General features: G+C 47.4%; 1 protein-coding gene across 9 annotated transcripts in view; it reads left to right on the top strand.

Annotated features, from left to right (window-relative positions):
• Positions 1 to 20,748, top strand: part of LOC148025193 (varicose-related protein-like) — a 162,914-nt gene that overhangs the window by 122,150 nt on the left and 20,016 nt on the right. For all 9 annotated transcript variants that reach the window (XM_087694986.1, XM_087694981.1, XM_087694979.1 and 6 more), the window contains one exon: positions 16,611 to 16,700. In XM_087694986.1, coding sequence (XP_087551112.1) covers positions 16,611 to 16,700 — 90 coding nt within the window. The remainder of the gene's footprint in view (positions 1 to 16,610; positions 16,701 to 20,748) is intronic.

The raw sequence follows: 20,748 nt of genomic DNA, 5'->3' as shown, positions 1-20,748 counted from the left end.
CTTGCTGCAATTTTTTTGCTGATTATAGGTTTTTCTTTCCCTTGCTGATCAGGCCGGCATTTTTCAGACCAGCAACCTGGGTTTTCAGCCTGCGCCTGGATTTCAGTCAATCTCCACCAGCTTGCATTTTTGGTTTTCTGCCCCTTACCGTGGCTTGATCTTCGTTTCTTATCAGATTTTTGGTCACATTGCATGTGAACTCTCATTTTGTGAAGTCTTTGTTGTTGGTTTGGCTATATCCCCTCTGTATAGCCTCTATCTTCTCTTCTTCTCCTCTCCAGATGGCTCCTCTGTGGACTTCTACAGAGGATAAGCTACATGGACCTGACTATCTTACATGGAGAGCTATGATAAAAGCTTGGTTTGTGTAGAAGCGGATTTGGTACATTGTGTGTGGAGCTATTCCTCGGCCTCAAGGTCCTTTTCCTCTTCTCGATGATTTTGATGAGGACAATCATGAGGAAGCTATGCTTACATGGGATTCGGACGATACCCGTGCATATTTTGTACTACTTCATTGTATTTCTAAAGAAGTTCTACCGGCAATTTTCTCTTGTTGGACATCACCAGAAATATGGTCAAAGCTTCAGATGTTGTATGAGGCACCTTCCCCCTACTTGCTATGACCCTTTATGGACAACTTTACCAGATGAAGTTTGAGTCTAAGGATACCATTCAGTCATTTTTGCTCCGTGTTACACAAGTACAGGAGCAACTTCGACACACGTACTCTGCCCTTCGAGAGGCACATCTCATGGGTATGGTACTCTACAAGCTCCTCTCGAAGTTTGATGGAGTGGCAAATACTTTGAGGGCGTAGACATTCTCTACTCTTGTGAGCTTTACACACATGTCCTTGATGTTGCTCGAGTATGAGGCATCTTTGCGTTTACAAGGTAGGCTCTCATCTCATTATGGCCAATCCAATGAGGCCTTTACATCTTCAGAGAGGGGGTGACAGGAAGAAGTCGAGGCCCAGTGTTATCAGTGTGGTAAGAAGGGTCACTTGCGAAAGGACTGCAAGGAGTTAGCAGCCTCACGAAAGAAGAAGTAGCGGCGAGATACGGACTTCTTCGACGTGTCATCCTCTTCCTTAAACTTCGACTCCGATTCTGCAGCGCAGTATGGATTCCATTTCCCGAGCACATCTCTAAGTTCTCTTCCTTTGTAGTGTTCTTTTGTCTTGTGTTTAGCAGTTTATTTCATCACTTGTCTATGTTTCCATTGCTGCACTACTTCTAACAGGATCATGGTTGGAATCCAAGGTTGAAGGGCTAGAATGATGAAATTCAAGGGCCAATGCTGGAGCTTGAAGTTTGTGAAGTCAAATTGTGAAAGAAGGGTCAAGTGACGAAAAGCTGGCTGGAATCCAAGGGGCATGGGGGAGGTGTGCACATTTGGAAAAGGTGGTGGGCTATGCTATCCAAGGGGAACCAAGTCCAAAAAGTGCCAAAGAGGGAACAACAAGCAAAAAGCGTGCAGCCAAAACACGAAACATTCATGTGGGAATGCACCTAGACGTAGCGGCCAAACCGTGCGAGTTTTTTCGTATGGAATTATGTAGATACGTACTGAACTGTACAATATGGATCATATCGTATAGGCGGTTTTGTGTGATGTACAGATGCAACTATGACCTCATCTCTTTCTCTTCCTTCTCCATCTCTTTCACACACTCCTCTTCCTTGGGCTTCCACCTTGTCAAGCAACAAATGCCTCCCCACAAGGACACCACTTATGAGTTTTCACTTCTAGCTCGGGATTTGCGTGACAACATATGCTCGTTTTTTTTTTTTTTTTGGGTGATCTCTTCAAAGACCAATGCCTTCCATTCCTTGAGTTAGATGCATGATACAAATAGCTTCTAGGACCTCGGAAAGGGATATGCCTTGCAATAATGGAAGCGCAACACATTTGTGATATTTCTGTGGTTATTAGTGATGATGAGTGATTATATGGCTATAGCAATGGATGCTCGACCATTAGGTATTGTGCATATGTTGTAGTCTATGTGTTGTGATTTGTGAATTGTGAATGCTAATTTCTAAATGAGTAGGCGAAATTGATGTTTTTATTTTAGGCTCCAATTTTTTGACTTGAGGATTTAGATGGAATGAGACATTTTATTTTATGGATCTATTTCTTCCTCTAATATTTCTAATATACAATAATTTTAGATTTAATGAATAATGAAACAAGACAAAACATTTTTGGTGACTATGGACATTACTTGCTTGAAAAGAATACGTTTTGCACATTTTGCTCTACCTACACCCATGTAGATGACAATTTTTTATTAAAGGCCAATAATATTAGACCCACATTGAAAATTAAACCATGCACATTTGTGAGCGTTCTACTCACACAAAGATTAACCTATTACTTGTCCCAAAACCAACCTCAATCTTTTTAGTAGAGACACTCAAAGGAGGTTAATAGAGGTTCTTTCCCAAGGAGGTAGCGCAATTTCTCCACTGCCTAGTATTCGTGTTTTTGGCCACTGGTGCGGTGGATTTTTTCTCCCCCCCTCAATCATTACCTAATGTCTTGTCTAACTAGTTTGGTCATCATCTCTAATTAAGCTAGCTTCATAGGATTCCTAGATTACCCTTAGAATCCTTAGGCTAGCTAGGATACATAAGTCAAGGTACATAGCATACCTAGGCCACTTTAGGCTACCATAGGCTCAATTGCTCTTTTGTATCTTTTCTATTAGTCCTCCATAGCACACTTATTCACTTGCTTTTTCTTTCACTTTTTCTGCACCTACACTTAGATGAATAATTCTTTTTCCCACTTTAGCAAAGATTCTAAAGCCAATGAGCACCCTTTGTTTGATGCCTTGGCCTCTTTGGGGTGGCCCTTTGGAACCATTAGTCAAGATAACCATCGCCTCTGTAGTCTTGGTAGGTTTGATTGATACCTTGGTTGCTTTGGGGCGGGACCTCTAAAAGAAAACTGGGGTGAGCTTTGCTTGGCAATCCCTCTTGGTTCTAGTTTTAGGCTTGAGAGGGGGTGTTAGGCTTGAAAAGGTGCATTAGGCATTAAACCTTCATTAGCTCATTACACAACCCTATCTCCCCGTGCACCAAGCAGACAATGCCGCATGAAAATTGTTCATTTGAGAGAAAGCTTGCCTTTTCAGATCCTATAAAGAACACACACACACACACACACTCTCTCTTCTTCTTTTTTTTCGTAAAAGGTAATTGTATTAATTACGAAAAAATTACAAGATTACTTGATTACAAGATACATGATGACAATCTAAGCCATCATGTGAAGAGGTTCCAAGTACTACAAGTTCCAAAGTCATGGCAAAGACGCGGAGGAAATTGCCAGATGCCAGGGACGTAAGTCCTCCCTAGAGAGCAAGTCAGAATGCTGGAGAAGATCTAACTGCCAATACAAGAGGCCCTTAAGCCTCGCAATATGCCGCTGAACATTATAGGCGGAATAAAAAAGAAAGGCATTCCGAATGGTCCAGTTATGCCAACATCCCCAATATCGAAGAAAGTGATACATGAGCTTCATATGTGGCTGTGCCGGAGTGGGGTATTTGGGCTGCCCAAAAACCCAATCAAAGGGGCGCAAGGTGAAACCAACTACCCCTCGCCAAACACCCGACAAAAAGAACCAGACTTTCTCAGCGAGGGGGCAAGAAATAAATCGGTGCCGGGCGGATTCGACAGTAGTGGTGCAAAAGAAACAGTTGCCATTGGAGATTCGTCGCTTGGAAAGAGCTGAAGCAAGCGGAAGACCACCAATCATCACTCTCCAAAGAAAGACCTTATATTTGAAGGGGGTCTTGTTCAACCAGCCCTCCATCACAGTTGCCCTCCACCATGACTGGGATTTACGCAATCCCCATAAAGCATTCGCTTTAGTAACTAGCCATTGATGATCCTTAATCAGAAGATGATACACTTGGTTAGCAGAAGCTTTGCTTAAGTTCAGCCGGCCTTCCAAGTCCCAATCCTGCCAGGGATGATCCGAAGCAAGGGCAGGAAAGGGTTGTCTGCTCTGGAGCACCATCAAAAGTTGTTCCCATAAATGCCTATATCCACGAGGGATCCTGAAAAGCCTCCTAGCTGTACGAAACGCTATTAGCACATTGCGACTGGCAAGGGTGGCATCCATGACTGAAGACAAGCTCAAACGTGCCATCCGGTTGAATTGTGGTCTAAGCTCGTGTTTACCTTCCCATGAAAGTAAACGCGAGACTGCCAGCAATTCCAATTGAAAAGAGTTAGTAGCTAAGCGATCCTCCGCTGGATGCCAGTGAGCCTTCTGGAGGACCAGTTTCCAGGAACATACCAAATGAGTAAGCAGCGATGAAGAAGAACTGGAGAACCGCGAATCAGCATTAAGAACATGCGACCACGAACTCCGGATTTGGGTATTGCCATGCAGAAGCCCATGGTTCTCAAGGAAAGAACGAGCTATAACGACCCACGGATGATGATCCGAGCACATGGCGCGGAAAAGAGACCAACGGAGTGCCAGCATGTGTGTTTGGGCATCTAAAATAGCTCCTTCACCCATGCGTTTGGGGGTGCACGCATGCGACCAAGAAATCTAGGAAATACCTGCATGCAATGAGTCCTTCTTCCATAGCATGAAACGAATAGACTGAGTAAGAGCATTCAGGGTCGTAGTAGTCCAGGGCAACAATGGCAAGAAATATGTGAGCATTGGCAACATAATTGTCTGAGCTACTTTGAGGCGAGCATGGAAGGGCCAGGCCTGAGACTTCCAATACAGAAACTTAGCCACCATTTTCTGAGAAATCCACTGCAGAAGCTGCTTTGGGGGAACATCAACACCCAAAGGGTACCCAAGATGCCTGACAATGGAGCCACGAGGAACAACCAGACCCTGCCAGTCCAAGGACTGCAAATCCGACTCCGTGCAGCTGAGAATAGCTGATTTGAGCGCATTGATGAGGCCGGACGCCTGACCAAAGAGACCCCAAACATCCAATGCTTTTCGAAGGTTATCCTTGTCCGCACGCAAAATCATAAAGCTATCATCTGCCAGGGATTGGCTAATGAAGTGTTGTCCTGTAGGAAGCGACAATCCGGCCAACTGAGTAGAGGCTGCCATATGAGATAACATCGAAAGAACTGGATGTGTTGCAAGGGCAAAGAAGAGAGGACTCAAAGGGCACCCTTGTCTGACAGAGCGGGCAAGGACAAATGGCTCAGTAACACCTCCATTCAGCATGACTCGCGAAGACGCCGCAGCGCTAATGGTGTAGATTAGACGAGACATCCGAGCACCAAAGCCCATAGCAGACATAAGTTCAGCAACGAAAGACCAGTCCAGATAGTCAAAAGCCTTTTGCAGGTCTAGTTGAATCAGTACGACCTCCTGATTAGAATGCCTTGCATAATCAATTGCCAGTTGTGCATTCAATACATTGTGCAGAATATTTCGGCCCTTAATGAAACCATACTGGAGAGGGTGCACAATGGCAGGGAGATGCTTATGTAGCCGATTCGCCATTACTTTGGAAAAGATTTTGTACATAGAACCCATCAAAGAAATTGGGCGCCACTGTGTCAACGTAGATGGCGAAGGAACCTTTGGAAGCAGTTTAATAAGTCCTTCTTTCCATGAGGAAGGCATGATCCCTGTTTCCCACACCTGCTGAAACAAAGCCTGCAATGGTTTCGACAGTTGGGTAGCAAAAGCTTCAAAGAACTCATTGGTGAGACCATCCCAACCCGGACTTTTATCCTTGGGCAAGTGTAACAAAACGTCCATAACCTCTGCCTCACAAATATCTGACTCCATAGTAGCTTGCATGTCCTGCGGAAGCTGATTGCGGACCAGGTCATAAAAAACCGAACGGGCCTGAGTAATTTGGGCTGAAGGTGGAGAAGTGGAACCGAGAGGGTCTCTGAAATAATTCCTGCACATATGCACAATAGTCTGCGGATCCAAGATAAGGTGGCCTTCTGCATCCTCGAGTCTGGTCATATTCTCTCAAGCAGGCGAGGCATGGAGAGCTCAAAAGAACTTATGGTTCTGACACGCACTATCTTGCAAAGTCTCCGTCAGATGTTGCAATTTGGCCTGATGATACGATTTCAACTAGAACTCTTTAATAAGATCAGCCACCCGCATTGCCAGTGCTAGCAGAAATGCATCATCCGGAGTGTCCACCAACAGAGAACGAACCAAAACCAGCAGGTCCTCCGCTGCCTGTCGACGCCGCCGACAAAGAGAGGCATGATAGATCCCATACTGCCGAGCAACCCGCTGCACATTAGAGAGCAATCTTTCAAATGAAGCAGTGCCCTGAGAGGAGAAGTCCAAGAAGAATCTGTCAATCAATTGCTGCATATAGCCCTGAAAGATTGCATGCTTCAAGTAAGACGAGTTGAAACGCAAAGGGAGTCTCTCCAGAAATTGCTTGAAAGGTGCTATGGGTTGTGCAAGCAGCTCAAGCTGCAGAGGGAAATGGTCCGACAAGGCATATTGCTGCAACACTTTTATTTCGAGCATCTCGGGAAGAAAATCATCATTCTGCATGATATATATGCGGTCCAACCGTGACCATGTTGTTGCATACTGGGCAGAATGGAAAGTAAACCTTGTAGAAGACGGGCGTAGCCAGGACCAGAGATCTTGCTTAAGAACGGCAAGAGCCAACTCATGCCACATACAACTTTCCGGCGCATCCATTACCGAATGCTCCGATGTGGACTGGGAAGAATCAACACACATATTGAAATCCCCCATGAAGAAGCCCCGTCTACCAAGTGACGAGGAGGTCTGCAAAGTCTGCCAAAGCTCCCGACGAGATAACGGATCATTCGGAGCATAGAGGCCAAGTAACCATAAGATCTCCCCTTCGAATAAAATTTCAATCACCAGAAAGCGGCCATGTACATCATTTTTAATAAGAACAGGATGGTATTTGTCATGTACAATCATGAGCACACCCGAATAATGCATGGCCTGTGTCCCTGCATAGAACAAACGAAAGCCATGCAATCCACAACTTTTCGGGCTTCTCCATGACTCTTGTGCTCAACAGCGCACAGGACATCCCACTGATTCTCATGCAATACAGTCCACATGGCATGTTGCTTGTGTCAATAACAAATTCCTCGCACATTCCACGTGGCTATTTTCATGTGTATTCAAAACAAAATCAGGTACGAGGCACAACTTGCCTCGATTTGACTTTTTCTGCGAGAATGTCCAGGACTCCCTCGTCCAAGTAATCCGCCAACACAGCAAAAGAGTTCTGAGGACCAGATTTGGAAGTAGACGGCATATCTGCTGGCTTAGGGTTGGAACGGGGATAACGACGGTCCCATGGGGTAATGACGTTGCCTCTGGTATTAAAAGCCAGCTTAGCAGGTGGACCCTTTGGACGATCCGAATACATTTCCGGGCGGGCTGAGGACGGGGGGCAGAGGAAACCATAGCAGGAGCAGAGCGCTTGGAAGACAACATTTCCTTCCTGCGCATATATGTACGCATGGAATCTTGTGAGGTAGTAGGCATAGTATTCTCCATGCCAGCAACAACCCTGTTGCCTTTTTTTGCACGTACTTCAACCCAATCAGTGGCACGAGAATCCAAACCCGAAACCTGTTGTTTACCTTTGTCCAAAACTTGAGGTGGGTGGATAGTATCCAGCGACGGAGCATCACACACCATATCTTCCATGGGCGGCGCAACATGGCCAACATCTGAAGTGTGTTGCTGCTCCGGGCATTCGGCCATAAAATGCCCCAATTGTCCACAGGAAAAGCAATGTCCTACAAAATTGCCCCATTTCAAACAAAAGTGTAACGGATGCATGCCAGAGCAATTGAGACGTAACCAAGCAGGCCTTTTCCTTGCAGTGTCCCATAACATACACAAGCGGTTGCGATTCACAGCCCTGAGACTTGGAGGGACCAGAACAGTGCCCACAGCGGCCATAGCATCCTTCAATAGTGGCCAATAAACAGCCGGACAATTTTCCACTTCTACCCACACAGGGCATTCACGTTGTAGCAGACGCTAAAAATCGGCCATTGGGCGCCATGGAACAACATGAACCAACCGGCGATCAAAAAACAAAGGCAGTTTAGACAAGAGAGCAGCACGGTGCGTCTCAGATTTCAACAGGACCTCAAAGAAACCTCGGGGCCCAACAAAAATCTCTTCAACACATTCCCCTTGTAGCAGACTGTGCAGCCACTGGCGAATACGGGAAAGCAGCGGGATTCGACCAGTGAAGAAGAGTATCATAGCGCGATCATAAAACACCGAAAAGGAGCGTAGGACAGTTTTTGGGTCCACAGTGGCTTCCAGAACATCATCAGGTGCAGAGTCAGAAAAGACTTCCTGATTATGTTGAACATAATCGCCAAGCAGAGTATTAGCAAATTCCAGCAAATGCTCCTAGTCAACATCCTGAGAGTCCACAGAATCCGAAGCAACCTGAGCATAGGAACGATCCTAATGAACCCCTGTCTCTTCCGAAGTATGCTTGGTATGTTTACCCGCAGGCTGGATGTCAGGACCAAGGAGCATCTCTTCGGTGCACGGAACCATATCCTCAGGTTCCTCAGTATCAGAATCCGGGCCAAGTGCTGCCACCGTTTGGTCTATGAAATCCAGATCCAGACCAGCCATCTTGTATCACGATTGGATCTCGAGGGAGGACTGACGCGCGGTGGAGAGCGGGAAACGCAACCTTGACCTCCGCAGTCGCGACCTGTCCCAAGAGGGCTCGCGGCAGGGCACAACCCTAACAGTGCAAGGGCAGGAGGGTGGAGCACAGGGCGGGCAGTCAATAGCAAAGGGGAATAGTCTGGGGCGCAGGGCAGGGGCCAGGCGTCAGCCGAAACCCTAACGCACAGGGCAAAAGGACGGAGCGCAAGCGAAACGCAGGCGCAGAGCCCACGGGGCTTCAGAGACAGGCGACAGTGCAGGCGGCGGGGCAGGCTCTGGGGCACGCGACGGGACAGGCGAGAGGCGTCAAGAGCAATCGACGGGGCAGGCGACTCGCAGGCTGGCGTCCGAGGTACCACAGGGCGACGGGACTGCAGACGGCAAGGCAGACGGATGCAGACGGGCGACGTCGAGCAGGGAAACAGCACCGTCCGCCTCGCTCGCTCTCTCTCTCTCTCTCTCTCTCGCTCTGTGTGCACATTTGTCGTTCGAACCTGGGTCGAGGCGCTGCCCTAGACGAGCAGGAGGCGCAGGGAAGATCGCGGCAGCAGGAAACGTCCCGTCACGAGCAAAGCCGCCATCGCTCTCTCTCTCTCTCTCTCTCTCTCTCTCTCTCTCTCTCTCTCCCCCCTCACACACACACACTCTCTCTCTCTCCTTCTCTCTCTCCTATATAGGATCAAGATTGAGTACAAGATTGGTCTCTCTGTAATAATGGGATATGTATCCTACAATGTCGTCCCTGCAGTTTCTACATATTAGGTGATAGAGCCATGGAGCAGGGAAAGGAGGCATGGTATCTTTAAAAGGATTACATGTTATTTAATTGCTGCCCTTTGTTATTCGAAGTCTAGTCTACACTTCTTGTGGTGTTAGTTTTTTTTGCAATGCAACTGAGCTATCACATGTTTCTCTTAGTGATCCTGTCCATAGTATTCAAAATAGGGATCCGAAGTTATGACAACTTTCGTAAGGATTACGACTGTCGTTGGACAACTTGCCTTAATGAAGTGCAGTAGAGAAACTCTGACTGCCTTGCCTTGGGTTCTATAAGGCGAAAATTATTAATTCTCCAAAATTGACACACGTTGCAGATACAATTTTATTCGTGGAAGTTTGGTGAGTGTCAAATTGTTTCTTCATACTAAAGGAGATATTTGGGCACTCAGAGTGCTCGAATGTGTCTGTGACCTCAGCCTCAGCAAATGTTTTCTACAAAGTTACAGTTACACTGCGATTGTGTGAACAATTTCAATTGAAGCAGCTACAAGAAGCATAGTATATTTTGTATCTCTGTTGGTCTCTGTTGTATAGTGAGGTTTCTTGTATTAGCCTAGATATACAAGTCATCTTTCACAATAGCCATCCTACACATCATTACACATGTGGGATGTTCTCCTAGACATATTAATATATGATGATTTCCAACGGCCTCGAATTCTTGGGTGCCTATCATAGGCCCCAATGCTCACACACGAATCACATATGAATCATAGGTCCCAATTTTCACATACGAATCATGATGATTAGCAGCTGGTACCGTGCAGATTGAATTTTAATGATATCATATCCCTGAATCTATTCAGCCTGAGGTTTTTGACATTGTTGCCACTCGAAGAAACGGCTCCTTGCCCGTCGCGATGTGCATGCTGCCCTTGCCCACGTCTGTACCCTCGCGCCAACCCCCCCGCTCCCCCATGCCAACCCCCGTCTGCTCCCTTGCGCCCGCCCTATCTGCTTCTGCCCACTCCGTCTACTTCTACTCCTGCCCCGCCTGCTCTTGATCCTGCTCCTGCCCGACCTGCTCTTGCTCGTGCCGGCCCGTCCCACTTGCTCCTACCCAGCCCCCTTGCGCTGCCAACCCCCCACACCACCCCCGTCTTACCCAACCCTGCCTTGTTGTCCCCCCCCCCCCGCCAGGCAAGGCCCTGCACGCCCCCCCCCCCCCCCCCTCCCGGTAGCACAGCAATGTGATTGGTAGATTCTCACTAGGGACGTGCAATGGAAACCTCTGGGCAGATGTTGGTGCATTCTGCGAGTGCCCCCAGTCAAACACCTTGCACATCGTTCTCTCTGAGGAACAACTCTTAGCCATTCATGCCACAAATTGGAGCTGAAAGAAACATCGCGATCTTTGGTCGGGTTGTAGGACACTCCCCATCTAGGGCACAGCTTTGGGGTTGGCTTCACTCCACACTGCGCATTGGCACAGTGCAGATTGCGGAGGCGGTTCTCATGGGTCAAGGGATCTTCATGGTACGACTTACCTCGGCAGATGCAACCCGTGAACTAGTGGATAGCTCACCCTATGCTTCTACGAAGGGGATCATCTACATGGTTCCTTGGTACAATGGCTTCACGGTGAAGGCATTCGCGCTCCATAATAGGTTTCTTAGGCATCCAGTCAGCCTACTCTTTCCTGGATTGGCAGTAGAGTATCACCAGTTAGTGGAGGACTTTGGACGGCTCTTCAGCACTGTCCTTCGCGCCTCCTAAACGGGCATAGTGACAATTGTAGGAGTCCCAAAGTTACGGGTGGCAGTGAAAGATACAAAGAATATACCACAGTTTCTGGAGATTGAGGCAGGCGAGCACTCTTTCAGACAGCAGGTTATTGTGACGGGGCAGCTAGGGCAGTGCCTACGTTGCCGTGACTTTGGGCATCAGGCAGCAAATTGCACGCACTTTGAACCAAGGCGGCTTCGCCGACAGGCCCACAGGTGGATGCTGACAGTTTACACGGGTTTAGAAACGACAGAGAGGGAGACGGCAAGGGGGGCCTCAATCAGCCCCGCAAACAACCACGTCAGCAAGGAGCAGGAGGGCGAGCATCGCCCCTCGGCAGAGCACCTCGCTGCCCCCCCATGGTTTCCCCTCCAACACCCGCCTCATGTGTGCGACCACCCCACCATCCCTCGATCTTCCTCCTCCCCACCATCTCCCCTACCGATCAATCTCCCTGATCCCCACCCAGCACAGGTGACCTCCCCCCCATCCTCCCCCTACCCACAGGAGGTGAGGAGCCCCATACGCCGACATCCTCCACTCACCAACAGCCTAGCCCCCCGCCCCCAACACACACAACCACTAGCTCATCTGCCCCCACCGCCCATCACACTTTCCTGAGAAAGGTGTGGTTGCTACCACAGGAGTTCTTTCACAGTGAGCCATGGTCCTACCTGAGAGTTGCGGAGCGCGGAGAGTTCCCACTACTTCTGGAGGTGGGGATCTTCGTGGTATGCAAGTCAAGGAGCGGCAAGGTCCATCTATTAGCACCACTGGATGGAACAAACTATGCTTTCTTCCTTTAGATCTCTCATACAGGAGACTTGGCGATGACACAGATAGAGGAGAAGGTGAAGAGTCAAATGCCATGCCACATCTCCGAGTGGATGGGAGGAGAAGGGCTAGCACTCTTTTCGTAGCAGTGGCCAGGTTGCATTATGGACATTAACTGGTGGGCTGGTGACGAGGTCCCATATTTGAGCTTTATCTTTCGATCCCCTCCGCAGTGGAGAGCACCGATGGATGTGATTGAGTGGCCCCTGGCATAAGCGGCCCGTTTCTACCAGTGTACAGAGTCACGCTTTTCAGCTTGGTTGATAGATGCCCTAGTGGTACCACTAGGAGCATCTATCACTCCCATGGTCCACCGCCCGAGAGCTACCATGGGGGAATGGAGTTTACCGTCGAGGCCTGCAACAAAGCTTATCTACATGCTTCATAGCTCTTCTTATTCATTAGCAGATTCCACACCGAATAGATATCTGTTCGGTCAGTCACAAGTTTCCCCATGAGTTTACATCTTGCATCCTGGAATGTAAACAATCTCCACTACAGTGGGGCACATGGTTCCAGGAAGTTGATTGTTCGGCAGGAGTTGCAGATTGCCCTTGCCGAACGGATTGACATATTACTTTTGCAGAAGCACAAGCTCACTTCCGCCTAGGCCCATCAGGTAGGGAAGGTACTCCCAGGCAGTTCACACACTTACTAGGAGCACGCCATCGGTGCCCACGACAGGAGTGGAGGCATATGCACCTCTATTGGCCCAAGCCTCACTGCTTGTGTACGTGAACATGAGAAAATTGTGGCAAGGAGGGTTCTATGGATCAGACCGGATATTGGGGACTCGTGCCTTGGAGTCCTCAATGTCTATGCCCCTTTGAGGTTAGGGCACACAGTAGGTTTTGGGTGGAGATCGTAGCAAGACTCCCAGAGGTGGACTCGTGGATTGTTGGAGGAGACTTCAACAACTTGGAGGCCTTAGAGGACCAACAAGGTAGAGGCAGAAACTACTAGGGTATGGCTAGGGAGGAGTAGGAGGCATGAGAGGTCTTCCTACTCGCAATAGGAGCACGTGATGCTTGGAGAGACCGAGCTTTCCACAGGAGGGAGAGGTCGTTGAACTTCTCTTGGGGATACAGGCAGCTAGGCAAAGCTTTGCTAGAGCGGCTGGACAGGTTTTATGTGGGAGAGTGGGGATGCTCTTGTGGAGGCTAGGTAGGACAGTTGGTTGGCACCAGTTTGTCTGATCACTGCCCGCTTCTCGTGACACTTGATCCCTCAGCCTTTGCCCTAGACACACAATCTTGTCGGATCCTTGACTCGATCTACAGGAGGGAGGAGGTGAAGAGATAGATTGAGCAGCTTTGGACTAGGGAGTGGGATAGAAGGGACTGGATCGCAAGGGAGGTTGTAGAGGTCCTAGCCGAGTCGAGCAGTATCTGCCAGGAGACAGCCCTACAGGCCAAGCAGCAGAGCTGGGAGGAGGAGAGAGCATTGTGTCGGGGCCTAGCAGCCACGCAAAGACTACTCCAAGAGGCACCAAGGGATCCCACTCTCCACGCACAGAAGGTGCGCACACGAGCAGCCCTCGCCGGCCTAGAGGACAGGCGCTCTAAGTTTTCCTTCCGCACCTTAGCAACCTTTTGGGTGTGGAAGGGGGACATGATGTGCAAGGAGTTTTTCCAGGTGTATCAGCCCCGCACCTCAAGAGAGCAAATACGGAGCATCCGGGATCAGTATGGGAGGATTCTATCTAGTTCAGATGAGGTGATGGAGATTGCCACTAAGTACTACAGACATCTTTTCCAGCAGGAGACAGCCTCAACCAGAGAACAACGATATAGACAGCAAGTGTGGGACCACATCTCGTCCCTTGTCACAGAGGAGATGGGATGCTCCCTCCAAGACCCCTTCATAGAGAAGGAACTAAAGGAGGCTTTCCATGCACAAGACGGGCAGAAATGCCCAAGAGAGGACAGTCTTTCTAAGGCCTTCTTCACTACCTACTGGGAGGTGGTGAAGAACCCCTTGCTGCTGGCCTTTCAAGAGATTTTCAGCTCAAGACAGATGCCAAGGAGTCTATCGGCAGGTCTTATTAGTCTCCTCCCCAAAGGGGCAGATCGGTTCGAAAGGGGGAGACTGGTTGGAGCTATCCAAGTGGAGACCGATCACCCTGTTGTCAGCGGTCTATAAGGCTCTGGCCAAGATGATTGGTAGGCGACTCTGCCTTGTGTTTCCAGACATCATTCATGACCCATAGATAGGTTTTCTCCAGGATAGGAGCATCCTAAACAATGTCTTCACCTTCTTTGAGGCGATAGAGTGGGCTAGGGTTCCAGGGGGGACTCGACATCACTCCTGCCTAGCAGTTTCTTCCAGTCCTTAACTCTATTTTGCAGAAGTTGGCCTACTGGAGTACTGCTCGCCTTTCCTTAGCGGGCCAATTCTTGGTGGTCAAGTAGGTCCTCCTTGCGACGGCTTGGTACATTGCCTCGTGTTGGTGCTTTTCCTTGTCTTGTGTAGTTCAACTTCACCACCTAGTGCGGAATTTTCTCTGGGCCAGGTCAGACAGTTCCAGGGACTCTCATGCCAAGGTGGCGTGGGCAACCATCATCCGGTATCGGTTAGAGGGAGGGCTTGGGATCATAGACTCAGAGTATCAGAGCCTGGCCCTTTTCAGCAAGCTAGTAGTCCGCAGTCTCACACCAGAAGGGCAGACTTGAAAGGTCCTACTCCACGAGGGTCTCTAGGAGTGTAGGCCGAGGCTTGGTGGTGATTGAAGGCCGTCCTTGAGATGAATCTTCACGATGGCCCAGATCACCCCCCAAAGATCCTTCTTCCTCCGCAGCCTACTTTGTGGGTGGCAAGGCCTCCGTAAGGCCCTAATTCAGAGCCCCCCAGGTTGCCAGGAGGAGATAGACCGACAACCAGTGATGTGAAACCCCTAGGTCAGAGATCGGGATGGGATACAGATTGGCAAGCACCCCCGCATCCAGTAGGCTAGTTGGGAGGCCAGCCTTGCTCGTACCATCAAGACATGGTGGGAGGTGTGCAGGATGGTGGACGAGGAGGTGTTGCAGCAAGCATGAGGTTGTCAAAGAGGAGTTGAGCTTGGGAGAAGGGAGATTGACAGAGCGATACCTTAGGTGTGGCCTGACCCCCCGATACGAGAGCCGATAGAGCCTGGTGAGGTATGGGCTGCTAGATTTTCACCAACAGGTATCCCCCTATAGGTGGTGGGTAGAGTGGGTGGTGCCCCACACCGGACTTTCTTCACCATGCAGGAGCAGGGGCGTCTTGTCCTTGACAGAGGGCAGCAAGATGAGGGGATCGTTGTCCTTCTGTGGAGGAGGATTTGTGTGGTTGACCTTCAGGGGAACACATGGCGTCTGGACCCGTTTGTGTTCTAGGAGTTCTGGGAGTGGCGTCTTTGGATATGGGAGAGCAGGCCACTCGATGAGCTAGAGTGGGACCCTGGAGAGTAGCTATGGCCGGCCACTGCGGTTACCAAGAAGCCACTGAGGTTCTTGGAGTACACAACCAGGATTGGCAGACACGTACTGATGCAAGAGGACATGGATTGGGCGCCTTCGCCTAGCAGATACTGGGCGGAGCACAACATCAGGGACGCTTTCCGTCAGACTTTCTGGTGCCACTTATGGGACAGCTAGAGGGCGAGGAGGGTATCGTATTTCTTATGGCTTTTGGCACATGGAGGCCTGGCGGTGGGGAGTTGGCTAGCCTAGATGCAGAAGGATGGAGGGTGTAAACGCCGCACACAGCAGTTTCTGGAAACTCCAAAGCACTGCCTTTGGTCATGTGAAGCGGCGCAACTCATGTGGAGAGGAGCATGCCACATTCTCCGCCATCTAGCACGCAGCCTTGGATATATCTCATGGGGAGCTTTCTGCTAGGAGGCAGTCAGCCATCCGCCAGGTACTGGAGCCCACAGCAGACCGCTCGAAGGTATGGGAGATCGTAGGGAGTCTTACTGGATGGCACATCTGGAAGGCATGCTGTCAAGAGGTTTTTGGCGGGGAGTGTCTTTTAGTACATGCGACTTTGGTAGAGCTCTGGACCTCCATCATCCACTCCCTCCGTGGTGGATGGGACCAGGTGCAGGGTGAGTCTTGAGCTCGTCAGGAGCTCTGTTTTCACTTCATGCGCATCTTGGGCGGCCAAGACCTATTCTTGATGATGCAGGCAGTAGGCAGCCCCAAATGGTGATATATACCCCCCCCCCCCCCCCCCCAAAAAAAATAAATAAATAAATAAATAAAAAGGCTTCTTCCCCCATCCCCCCCAAACCGCCTTGAGAGGCTTGTACACATGATGTATTTATGACCTTGCACCAGCTCGAGCTAGTGTGTCGAGCATGAGGATTCCGTTGTAATCAGGTTTTTTTGAGTAATATAATTAGCCACATTTTACTTGCAAAAAAAAAAGAAAAAAGATATCATATCCCCGGTGCCCCAATGGTTGCATACAAATTACGTACAAAAGATTTGTGACCCAGCAGTGAACCTTATAAAGTGAATTTTCAGGAAAGAGTTAATTTTTAATTAGCTGTTATGCTAGTGTAAAGATAGGGTTGTTGGAGATGAAATGAGTCATATTGTTTACTGGATTGCTTTCAGGAAAATCTGGTCTCATTGTCGTCGACAATAGCATCTCTCAAGGAAAATGTTCAGGAAATAGAGGGACAATTACACAAGACTATTGAACATGTAAGTTGGTAATCTAATCTTCTATTTACATGTCATTTTTTGAAACCATTCACAAACCAGAAACTGTAAATTTGATATGAGCAAGTTAAGCATTCTTAAAAGACAGCAATACCAATTCAATCTGTTTGTGGACTGCTTCTCTAATCTCCTGGCTACACCTTACTATTTCATGCAATTTATGTTCAAATTATCTGTTCTTCCTCTTTATGTTGCCTTTCACCTGGAAAACTTTCCAGACTTCTACATCACAAGTTACTATTCAATAGCCTTCTTTGTAGAAAACTCATGCCATTTAAAATTTCACAAAAACCAGGAACTTCCCTAAGAGTTAAAAGAAAACACATGATCTGCCGTTTCAGAGAGGTGGGCTGCAAGGTATGGCTTAAATGGCCTACAAGCAAGCCAAAACTGTTCCAGACCTTTCAATGGATCTGCAGCTTGAATCACCACTGAATATGTACATGGCCGAAAATAATAAGTCCTTTCTCCCTTTCAATAAAGACTTCTATTGACAAAACAAAGTTTACATACAAAACCTTTAAAACAATTAAGGTTTCTGAGGCAGTAATGCTGGCAATGATCTGACTTGGATGCATCATGCTTTGCCAATCTTCTATTCAGTAATGTTTGCAATGATCTACCAAGAGGGCTGGGATAAAGACTAGCAGGAGCTCTCCTGGAGAGAGCATCTTCTAGCTCTTCCGTCATGCCCCACATAAGCCGCATCCTAATTGGTTCCTCCAAAAGTAGAGGGCCTAGTTGAGTTAACCAAGCAATTGTGTCACCATTGTCGGATATAAATGCTTTCAGCTGTTGCCAACGACTGGTTGCTTCTGCAAGCAAGGAATAACCCTTCTGGCCCCTTCTGCAGGTCTTTATGCCTCTTGTAATCTCAAGTGAAAGGAAGTAAGCATCCAGAGAAGCTATTCACAATGGTCAACTTGAGCCACGATATTATTCTTTAGAATTAGGAAGGATTTCTAAGCAATTTAGGGATATGATGGTACCAAGTTGTCCCCTTTTAGGGGTATGTACAGTTGTTCCAATAGTTGTTCATATCTTCCTAACAATGTGTGCAATATAAATCCAGGGATTCTCATTAAATTAGGTGCATCTTGCTTTCTAAATCTTCCACACTAGAACAAAGGGAATCCTCATATTATTTTTGACCTCTAACCAATCGAGATTAGCTCCCCATAGGTTGCCATGTAACCAGAATGGCAAATGGGCTTAATGATTTAATTAAAATGAACTTCAATTCTGGTACCCCTAGCTCTTGGCCTAGTAACCATTGCACTAGTAGGAGGAGAATAATAGCAAGCCATACTATGGATAAGTGTAGAGGCTATGTAGTACAAGAATAGGGCAAAATGAACAAGATGCAATGTTTAGCTTGCATTTTAGAATCAAGTTACATTGAAAGTTTCGCCCAGTAATAAGCAACTCACTTAGGGCACTTGAGCTATTAAACAGGCCTTGAGCTTAAGTTTGGTCTAGTGAGCAACTCACTTATGATTAATGATCAGGTCGTTAATTAGTTATTCATAAAAAACGTGATTTGATTAAGGGGCAACGGGTTACTATATTAGAAACTTGATTTTGGCTATTTGGGGACAAATTCATCAAAATAGTGTGTGTCAGAGCCAAGAGTTGCTTGGTAGCTTGCAAGCATTGCCTGCATAGAATAGCATGATGTATTCCATATTGTATAGCAACTATTTGCACATTGTGTATCAACTGATAGAGGGAAGTTGCCCCTTGAGATGGAAGGTCCAATGAAAATTAATGTAGCAATTGTTGCATATAGCCATTAAATATCTGATGCTTGAGGAAGGAGGAGTTGAAACGTGTTATGGTAGAGAGCGCGAGGATCGAGACACGCAATGCTTTCTCATGGTATAGAGAGAGAGAGAGAGAGAGAGAGAGAGAGAGAGAGAGAGAGAGAGTGTGTGTGTGTGTGTGTGTGTGTGTGTGTGTGTGTGTGTGCAGAGTAGAGAGGAGAGTGAGCACGACACCTTTCTTGTTTGATACAATGACGACAGTACCTCTTTAGGTTTTAGATAGATATATATGAAAATATAAATGTGTTAAGGGTGTGTTCACACCCATACACATATAAAAGGCACGATGGCCCTTTATTCCCAACAACCTCCCATCTAAAGGCAATGTATCTTAAGAGGAGAAAAGAATCAACTAAATCTAGGTATGTACAAAGCTGAAATACATATACCTATCCAACTTCAATCATCTGTCAGCAATGAGCAAACCGCTTTGCTGGAAGACTCTTCATGAGAAGATGTGCAGGATTATCATCTGTATGCACTTTGACAAGCTCAATGCTCTTGCTGTAAACTACATCTCTAATGAAGTGATACTTCACCTGTATGTGCTTCGTCTTTGTATGAAAGACAGGATTCCGTGTTAGCATGATAGCACTCTGACTATCACATTGGAGAATAGGTAACTTTGTAATGCCAAGCTCTCCCACCGGATGTGAAAGCCATAAAGCCTCCTTGCATGCCTCAATTTCAGCCACATACTCTGCCTTTGTAGTAGACAATGCAATACACTTTTGTAGCCCGGAGATCCAAGAGACTGCTCCTCCTGTGAAGGTAAACACATACCTAGAAGTGTACTTTCTGCAGTCCGCATGATTAGCATAGTCTGCATCCATAAAGCCAACGACAGATGCCCTCTGCTTTCCAAAGAAGATGCACAAATCCTTTGTGCCTTTGAGGTATCTCATAATAGCTTTCACTGCTTCCCAATGCTTTTTACCAGGGTTTCCCATGTATCTGCTTACAACTCCCACTGCAAAGGCAATGTCAGGACATGTAGCAACCATAGCATACATCAAAGTGCCAACAACTGAAGCATATGGTATATTGGCCATTTCAGCCTTCTCATCATTAGATGTAGGGCTGTCCTCTGCACTGGGTTTCACATATAGAGGTAATGGAACCCCAATTGTTTTCCCCCCCTCCATATTGAAACACTGCAAAAACTTGGAGATATACTCCTGTTGAGATAGATAGAGTAATCCTTTTGACCTATCTCTGAGTATTCGCATACCAAGAATGTGATTTGCATCACGAAGATCCTTCATGTCAAATGTGCCATGAAGACTTTACTTCAGTGAGTCCAAGGCATGAGTATTTCTACCAGCACTCAGCATGTCATCAACATACAGAACCAAGATAATCAAGTTGCCATCTGCTGCCTCCTTGGTGTACAAGGAGTGATCCACTTGACTTCTATGAAAACCTTGAGACTGCATAAATGTATCAAACTTATGATACCATTCTCTTGGTGCTTGTTTCAGCCCATACAAACTTCTTTTGAGTTTACATACCATCTTTTCTTTTCCTTTTGCCGCAAACCCTTCAGGCTGCTACATATATATATCTTCATGTAGATCACCATATAAGAATGCAATCTTTACATCCATCTGTATGAGCTCCATATCTTCAACTGCACCCAAGCCCACAGTGGTTCTCAATGTAGTCGTCAAAGTCAACTCCATGTTCTTGCTTGTACCCCTTCACAACCAATTTTGCTTTGTACTTTGGCGAGAAACCAGAAGTGACTTTCATCTTGTAAACCCATTTGCATGGAAGGGTTTTCCGCCCTTTAGGCAACTGCACCAAGTCCCAAGTGCCATTTTTCTCAACAGATTCCATCTCTAACAACATGGCTTTATACCATTTCTTGCTATCCTATCTGTCCATTGTTTCTTGGAAGCAAGATGGTTCACCACAGTCTGTCAACATGACATAATCAGCAATATTGTTTGCACCAAGAATGAATCTATCAGGTTGTCTAGTAGCCCTAGATGATCTCCTAATCCAATGATCATTGTTTGTTGGTTGTTGAGCTTGCAAATTTCCATTTTCAGCTTGCTATCCTGGCATTTCAGCATGTAAATCAGCATTAACAGCTTGCTGTCCTGGCTGTTCGTGCACATCCAATGGCTCATCATTGTGGGCAATGACTGGCTGATAATTTCCAGCATTATTTTCTGCATTTGGAGGTTCATTTACATCAGGTA

Source organism: Lygodium microphyllum, chromosome 15 (assembly GCF_053477565.2).
Source record: "Lygodium microphyllum isolate KBCC chromosome 15, Lygodium_microphyllum_v1.1.10, whole genome shotgun sequence".
In the NCBI taxonomy this organism is placed as follows: Eukaryota; Viridiplantae; Streptophyta; class Polypodiopsida; order Schizaeales; family Lygodiaceae; genus Lygodium; species Lygodium microphyllum.
The sequence above is the reverse complement of the archived record's forward strand: the minus strand, read 5'-3'. Positions and strand labels throughout refer to the sequence as shown.